This window comes from Pristis pectinata, chromosome 19 (genome assembly GCF_009764475.1).
Source record: "Pristis pectinata isolate sPriPec2 chromosome 19, sPriPec2.1.pri, whole genome shotgun sequence".
Taxonomy (NCBI): domain Eukaryota; kingdom Metazoa; phylum Chordata; class Chondrichthyes; order Rhinopristiformes; family Pristidae; genus Pristis; species Pristis pectinata.
In genome coordinates, this window is record NC_067423.1 from 6,970,763 (window position 1) to 6,979,794 (window position 9,032).

At 41.5% G+C, this 9,032-nt stretch overlaps 1 protein-coding gene across 1 annotated transcript in view; it reads left to right on the top strand.

Moving 5' to 3' along the window:
• Positions 1-8,135, top strand: part of taf3 (TAF3 RNA polymerase II, TATA box binding protein (TBP)-associated facto) — a 157,521-nt gene extending 149,386 nt beyond the window's left edge. The window contains exons 6-8 of the mRNA XM_052034131.1: positions 842-1,106; positions 5,769-5,875; positions 7,419-8,135. Coding sequence (XP_051890091.1) covers positions 842-1,106; positions 5,769-5,875; positions 7,419-7,533 — 487 coding nt within the window. The 3' untranslated portion in view covers positions 7,534-8,135. The remainder of the gene's footprint in view (positions 1-841; positions 1,107-5,768; positions 5,876-7,418) is intronic.
• Positions 8,136-9,032: the final 897 nt, after the last annotated feature.

Genomic DNA, 9,032 nt, shown 5'->3' on the forward strand with positions numbered 1-9,032 from the left:
GGAATGAGGGGTGACCTTGTTCAAAGATACAAGATCCTAAGGGGGATTGACAGGGTGGATGTTTTCACCAGTGGGAGAGTCATGAGCAAGGGGACAATTCTTGAAGTTATGGAAGGGGTTGGTCATTTAGAACTGAGGTGTGTAGAAATTTCTTCTCTCAGAGGCTGGTGAATCTCTGGAATTCTCTGTCCCTGAGGGTGGTGAAGGCAGATCATTAGATATATTTAAGGTGGAGATGTATAAATACTTGGAAGATCAAGGAATTGGGGTGATGGGGAACTGGCACAGAAGAGGAGTTGAGGCCAGCATGGATCAGCCATTATCATATTGAATGGTGGGGCAGATTTGAGGGACCGAGTGGCCTATTCCTGCTCCTATTTTCTTGTGATTAATTTAATCAAACCCTGGGTTACCATGTGACCCTGTTATTTATTGATCCAAAAACACAATTGCGTTCATTGGTTTGACACAGTCGTATGTCACCCGAGAAAGTGAATCTCCAATGTTTCTGTGTAGTTGCAAAGAAGAGAAAAGAAAGTTCAAACTGCCCTACAGTAATGAAATCTAACCTGGATGGAAGCACACTTACTTGCCCCTTCTCAGGGAAAACAATTTATAAAGGCTCAATCCTTTAGAATACGTCCAAGTTTAAATAACATTGTATCTATGACATGTATTGGAATTAATAATTAACTGATGACAGATTAATTGAATGTCAGCTAGGCAGAAGGGATGAATTATAACATGTCCAACTGCCTCCTTGTGACAAATTTACCGCAATGATTAGTATTTAGTGGCCAGCAACGTTAAATTATATATTCTGTTTCTGTTTTTTTTCCAGTGTCATCAGCAAGGTGGTCCCAGTCGCAGAGGCGAAGCCATCACCTCCGGCAGGTCACCCAAAGACTCCACCACCTCCGTCGCCAGCACCTCCGCCAATTCACATAGCTCCAGCTCTCACACCAGCTCCCCTTCCTCCACCCACAGCAGTTCCATCTCCAGTTCCTGCTCTTCCTGCTGTGTCTCCTGCAGCTACTTGTTCTGCCGCGGGAGCTTCAAAGACACCAGTCAGAAGTGTGGTTACAGAGACTGTCAGTACCTACGTGGTGAGTAATGATATATGATATATCTATATCAGTCACTTGTACATCAAAACGCACAGTGAAATGCATCTTTTGCGTAGAGTGTTCTGGAGGGCAGCCTGCAAGTGTCACCATGCTTCCAGCGCCAACGTAGCATGTCCACAGCTTCCTAACCCGTATGTTTCTTGAATGTGGGAGGAAACTGGAGCACCCGGAGGAAACCCGGGGAGAACGTACAAACTCCTTACACACAGCAGCCGGAATTGTCCCCGGTCACTGGCGCTGTAATAGCGTTACGCTAACCGCTACACTACGCTCCATAATTTCATATTTTGTACCGTTTCTCATTTCTATAAATATTCTCAAAATGAAATAAATTTGAAATTATCAAAACAAAGAAACAATTGCTTATAAAACAGTACATCAAAGCTCTATTTTCCTCACACTACTATACGTTTTCGTGGTTTTGAGCTAAAAGGAAATATTAACAAGAGCTCCTGAAAGGACATAAGATGCACTGAGAGCTTGCTTCCTGCCCCATAACTCCCATTCCCCACCACTCCTATCAGATACTGTGGGGCAGTTCCATGAACCACAAGTAACGGTTTGATCGTTTTCATATATGACAGTTGGAATTGGTTTATTATTGTCGCATGTACTGAGATACAATGAAAAGTTTTTGTTTTCTGTGCCATCCAGACAGATCATGGCATACATAATTGCATCAAGGTAGTAGAAAGAAAACCCAGTGCAGAATATAGTGTTACGGTTACAGAGAAAGTGCAGTGCAGGCAGACAAATAAAGTGCAAGGGCCACGGTGAAGTAGAATGGGAGATCAGGAGTTCATCTTTTAGCATATATGAGGTCCGTTCAAGAGTCTGACAACAGCAGGACAGAAGCTGTCCTCGAGTCCGATGGTACGTGTTCTCGGGCTTTTGTATTTTCTGCCCCAGTAGGAGAGGGGAGAAGAGAGAATCACTGGGGTGGGAGGGTTCCTTGATTATGTCAGCTGCTTTCCCAAGGCAGTGGGAAGTGGCAAACTGTACTTACTGCAATGCAAACTGTACTTCTTGCAATGCATTACAAGCAAGCTTCATTCTACTGTACACTCCTTTCATGTGAAAACATTCAAAAGTGTTTCACAGTAAGTTAAAATAGAGCTAGATACCAGTAAATGAAGAATTGAGGGCTATGACAAAAGCAAGACACGGTGATAGGTGAGGAGGTTTTTGGAGGAAAGGAAAGATTAATAAGGCAGGAAATCTTAGGCTGAATGTTGTGGAGTTCAGAGCTACAGCACCTCAAGCCATGTAATACAAGTGGAGCATTAAGGGTTGTGCAGGGAAAATGATTCTATCCATCCAATATGGACATCTATTTTTTTTATTGATTCATAGAGTTATACAGCACAGAAACTGGCCCTTCAGTCTAGCTCCTCCATACCAACCTAAGATGTCTATCTAAGCTCATCCCATTTGCCTGCATTTGGCCAATATCCCTCTAAACCTTTCCTAACCATGTACCTGTCCAAATATTTTTTAAACCTTGTAATACTGTGCAGTACTTTTGAATGTCTAAGATAAGATTTCTTTATTAGTCACGTGTACATCGAAACACACAGTGAAATGCATCTTTTGCGTAGAGTGTTCTGGGGGCAGCCCGCAAGTGTCGCCACGCATCTGGCGCCAACATAGCATGCCCACAACTTCCTAACCTGTACGTCTTTGGAATGTGGGAGGAAACCAGAGCACCCAGAGGAAACCCACGCAGACATGGGAGGAACGTACAAACTCCTTACAGACAGCGGCCGGAATTGAACCCGGGTCGCTGGCGCTGTAATAGTGTTACGCTAACCACTACACTACTGTGCCTGCTGAAAGCAGTGTAGAATGAAGCTTCCTGGTAGTACATTGCAGTAACTAAAGTTTGCCAACTGCCACATATGAAAACAATGAGCTACTTGCGGTTTCATGGAACTGTACCTGTACCCACCTCTACCCCCTCCTCTGGCAGCTCGTTCCATATACCCACCACCCTCTGTGTGCAAAGACTTGGCCCTTTTAATCCAGTAGATGTTGACTCTTAACTTTCTACAAGATCTGTCCAATTTTGAAAGTTTGATGCAAATCAAGCACTACTGTTTTACCCCATTCCACTTTCCATTGTTGAATAGTTCATCTGTTTGCTCAGTGAGTTACAATATTCCCCTGTGAATATGGGGCTCATTTCAAGATCTGTCTTGCTTTTGACTAGTAATTCTGTTGTCTTGCACCATGCTCCCTAGAGAACTTATCACTGTGGAATGTACAGCCAGGGAAGGAAGCTGTTGCATCCTCTTAAACTGTCCACCCATTTCCTACGTTGCAGTTGCTACTTTAGTTTGCTCTGTTCCCTGATTCTGAAAATGTTGAAATGCTGGAACCTTAAATGTATGCACTTATCACCAAACCATAGCATTTATACTGTAACCTATACCTGTGAGTTTTGCTTCAAAATAGCAGGACTAGTGGGTATAATGTTTGTAACAAATTGACAAGCATTGGGATCTATGGTATTTGTGAAATATCACAGTTTGATAGTTTGTACATTCTCCCTGTGTCTATGTGGGTTTCCTCTGGGTGCTCCGGTTTCCTCCCACATTCCAAAGACGTACAGGTTAGGAAGTTATGGGCATGCTATGTTGGCGCCAGAAGCATGGCGACACTTGCGGGCTGCCCCCCAAAATCACTACGCAAAAAATGTCTTTCACTGTGTGTTTTGATGTACATGTGATTAATAAAGATCTTATATCCAACTAAACAGATGATTTTTGAGAATTCTATCGATTAGCGAACACAGTTTATTTGCTAAAAGTCTTGTTTGTCCTAAACTACCCAAACCAAGAAATGCACTTCCTCTAGTCTGCCATGAGCCATCCAAGAGCATTGTAAACTGAGGCTTGAGGATTCAAGTATTTCCTTGACATGGCAAGAGAAACACTCTAAAACACATGACATCATCACACGGTACTGTAAATACAGTTGGTCTGTGATCTTATCTGGACATTCCTAGGATTGAACCATATCTGAGTCACTTGGTAGACTTGTGCAACCAAATTCTCCAGTGTAATATCATTTATTTCCCAGCAGTACAGAAGTAACAATGAAGTATATTAAATACTTTAAGACAAACTTGCAAAGCTTCCAGGAGAAGTACATGGTAGTTTGCATTTATTGGAAATTCACATCACTGTCTTCTCCAGAAACATTCTGTTTGATCCAAGCAACCTGAGTTTTCCATCCACCAGTTTTGAAATCTGTAGTGAGTTGAGTTAATTTGAGATAAAAATGAGGAACTTTAACAGCTTACTGTTTTGGATTCTATAGATTTTTTTTCACATCTGTCTAAACAGGTAGACCCAGGGTCTTGGTTTAATGTTTCTGTTTACCTCATTATCAGTGAGAAGTTGAAGTTAAAATAAATACTGAATTCCCCCTAACTTGGTTGCTTTAAGAAAGAAGGGAGAAATTTATTGTGAAAATATTATTGGCTAATTTTACTAAACAATTTTTCCTGTATGTATTGCGGGTTAATAAATGATCTCACTACAAATTAGTTAGTTGTGTTTTAGTAGTACCAGACACAATTGCAGAGATGGGTCCTCTTTGTTTTCGGATAGAACACTGAGGCATATCAGATGGATTGATGTTTGCAAGTGATAGTCCACTCCCTAAGTGTGAAATTACAATGCTGTGAAAGTGTTCTGGTGGTATATAAGCCAGCATTCAAATATCATGGTGCACACAGAACATCTGAGCTACTGCGTATCTTTCACACGAGCTCCATATCAATATATTTAACTCCACCATTTGCGTGGACAGATTTTATCCATAAGGAGCCTACATTGCTGGGCAGAATGAAAGAAAACTAGTAGTGGTTGCTTTATTTAATAGTTTCAATAGTAGTTAACTCAGATGTACCAAGCCGAGTAGATGTCTGCAGTGACAATAAATTTTAATTTTAAACATCCATGAATGAAATGCTTTTGCTTCCCTAAGTGTTGTGATCTTTTGCAATAAAGATACTTGGGTATAGCTTCAATCACATTGACAGAGCTCCATTTACTTTGCTCAAGTGACCATGCCTGATAAATGAGCTTGAACCGTATTAGCCAACTAAGCAGCAATGGGTGACTTGGTAACTCTTCAGCCCTTTATTGGATATCCATGTGTATCCTTTCCTGATCAGGGAATAAACCTCCTTCCCTCTACTGATATCCCCACCCCCCACCAACAACTTTCCCTGTATTCCCAGGTTGCCAAGGTCAGTTGTAATTCCCACACTGCTGGTCTAATGTAGCATCACATCAGACTGAGTCCATAATCATCTGCTCATTGGATGAACACTACAATGAAGTGCTGATTTTTTTATACTGCCCTTAAGAGACCCTTTTTTCCCATCAGGATTCCTGTCAAATTCCATATGGAATTCTCAGCTCCTCCCCTTTCCATTCACGCAGTATGTTATGCTGATCGTGAATCAGAACATTTGAACACAATGACTATCTCTGTAGCATGCATTTTTGTACATTAGGTAAATTCCAAAGGAGCATGTAGGATATTGAGACTGACAGACTTATACCCTGAACCATCTGTTTTAATTGTTGACCAATTACCTGAAAACTGTTTTTTCCATTGTACCTGCAGATCCGTGACGAATGGGGGAACCAGATCTGGATCTGTCCGGGCTGCAACAAACCAGACGATGGCAGCCCGATGATCGGGTGTGATGACTGTGATGATTGGTACCATTGGTAAGAAATCAAGTTCAAGTTCAAGTTACTTTATTGTCATTCACCCATATGCTATAAAAACACATGGAGGAACAAAATGTTGTTTCCCCCAGAATCACACAACAGAGGACGTACATAAAACAGAAGACATACAGTAAACACAGACAAAAAAAATTGTGCAAGTACAAATAATTATTTCTTTTCTGTGATAAGGTGACACTCCCTAAGCTTAAGCCAGCTGTGTCCCATTGAAGCAAAGCATGATCAGGAGGTGACGAGGTAGATTTATCCTGAATCATTACGGTATTTGGTGCATTTTACAAAAGAAGCAAACTGAAATAGTGAGCACATCAACACCAGTCCTCCTCTCCATTTCAGTTGGGTCTAATGTCTGAGCAGTAATGCAAAGCCTAGTGAATGGTGTAATAAGAGATTGAGTTTAGGCTTTGCTGATAAAGGTCCCAGTTACCCTCACTGCACACTTTCAACAACTTTGTAGGCTAATAAATATTAGGGCAACCACCTCCATGTAGGGCAGTCCCGTTCTCCTGTTCTTTCCCCGTATCCCTGCAAGTTACTCTCTCTCAGGTGCCTATCCAATTCCCTTATAAAGGCACCTTTCCGTCATCCTTTCAGGCAGTCTGTTCCAACTCATAACTACTGGCATTTAAAAAATAAAATGTTACCTCCCATCTCCCTTGTACCTTTGACTCAATATTTTAAATACGCCTTCTATCTCAGCCCCTACCTATGCCAGTTGTGATCTTGTTGGTCTATATTACATCTCCTCTCAAACATCTTTGCTTCATTGAGAATGACTCCAGCCTCTCCAGGGTCACAGAGAGATGCATCACAGAAAAACAGCCCAATTAACCTACCAGCCCACATGTCTTAGAGATGTGGGAGGAAACCGGAGCACTCAGAGAAATCTGGTGTGGTCACAGGGAGGACGTGCAAACTCCACACAGACAGCGCCCGAGATCAGGATTGAAACCAGGTCTCTGACACTGTGAGACAGCAGCTCTACTCGCAACGCCACTGTGCAGTCATTGAAATCCCTCATCCTTGCAACCATTCCAGTAAACCTTTCATGCACTTCTTCTGGGAGTTTAACAATCTTCCTAAAGAGAGGCAGGAGAGTGGGATTGCAATACTCCAGTTGTCACCTAAACCAGGTCACCACAACTTCAAAATTAACTTTATATTAGTTCACTGACGCTGTTAAAAGATGCCAATCAAAGTCAAGTTTATTGCCATATGCCCAAGTCCATGTGTGCACAGTTGCAATAAAAAAATTTACTTGCAGCAGCATCACAAGCACAGAGCATCATATAAGCAGCATTCTCAAGAAAAACATAAATTAAACACAACTTTTACAAGAAAGAACACAATGAAAACAAAAAAAATCCTCTATTTCAGTGCAAAGTGGTCTTAAGTGTTGCTAAACTCTAGTGATTAGGGTTGTGCTGTTTGGTTTAAGAACCAAATGGTGTCTGCATTGTTGAGTTCAGTTGAAGTAACTTGAATTGTGACGGTACCTTACATTGGATTCTCATGTTCGCAGGCCGTGTGTTGGAATCACTGCCGCACCTCCTGATGAAGTACAGTGGTTTTGCCCCAAGTGCATCAACAAGAAGAAGGAGAAAAAACATAAGCGAAAGAAATCTCGAGCCCATTAAGAGGGTTTTCAAACTACGTACCCTTTTATATTTTGCAGCAGGTTCTTCCTTTTTGATTCCATTTCTTTGAAAGGACAACGATGGTGATGAATTGTGTAAATCCGAGACCTGAATAAGTGGCTTTGTACAGTGCAGTAAATAAAAAATTTGCTCAAATTCCACCCATTTCTAGGAAAAGGCTGGAGAATGAACCCCTTTGTTAGCCTTTTTGTGTAATTAATTGTATACTTTTAAAATGAAAGTTTGTATTATACACCACAATCATTTTTTGCATTCTGTACGGACTCATCATCCTCTTAGTTATGCTTGTAATATATTTTATCTTCCCTGCTCAGAACCCTCATTGCTTTAACCAACAGTGGCATGGTGATTGTAACCAAAATAGTGGATTGCTAAGGTTTATTAAGAGAATAAATTACATTTTTAAAAAAAAATCTGTACTGGGAAGTAATGTATTTGTGATGCTTTTAAGAAATGAATGGATTGTAACACATGCCTTCAGAATTTCAATTGGTACGTTGCTTTCAAAGAACTTCATTTCCAGAGCACCAGAATCCTCCAAAAAAGATGAATAACTGTAAAATAAATATTCCTCCTAAGAATTGTGTATGGCACAGGACAATCTGTCTTTTTCAAAATTCAGTCATTTTGCACCTTGATGGATTGAATCTCGCAGCACACCTTCATTGCTGGAAGACACTGTTAGCCCAGAATCCGCAGTCAGCAACAATGCTTTCTGCTAACCTCCGGGAGAGCTGCTGATTGCTGTGGGATGCATTTCCCCTTTCCCAATGTAGCATGCATCAGTTCAAAGGTAGCCTTGGCGACCAGGTGCTCTGACATCATCAAACTGGCTGAGCAGCCAATCTCATTAAAGAATTCTCATAGGCAGCAAATAAGGCAAAGAGCACAAATTTTAATTAACTTCTTAAACATTATACATATGGTTGAAGTTGAAAAAATGTTTTGAAATATCTTTACTTTAATTGTGAAATTACCAATTAGTGTGTTAGGACCAGATGTTTACTGACAAATAGAAACACAGAAAACCTACAGTCAAATTCAGGCCCTTCGGCCCACAAAGCTGTGCCGAACATGTCCCTACCTTAGAGACCCATTGCCCTCTATTTTTCTCAGCTCCATGTACCTATCCAAAAGTCTCTTAAAAGACCCTATCGTATCCGCCTCCACCACCGTTGCCGGCAGCCCATTCCACACGCTCACCACTCTCTGAGTAAAAAACTTACCCCTGACATCTCCCCTATACCTACGCCCTAGCACCTTAAACCTATGTCCTCTTGTGGCAACCATTTCAACCCTAGGAAAAAGCCTCTGACTATCTACCCGATCAATGCCTCTCATCACCTTATACACCTCTATCAGGTACCCCCTCATCCTCTGTCGCTCCCAAGTAGAAAAGGCCGAGTTCCCTCAACCTGCTTTCATAAGGCATGCTCCGCAATCCAGGCAGCATCCTTGTAAATCTCCTCTGCACCCTT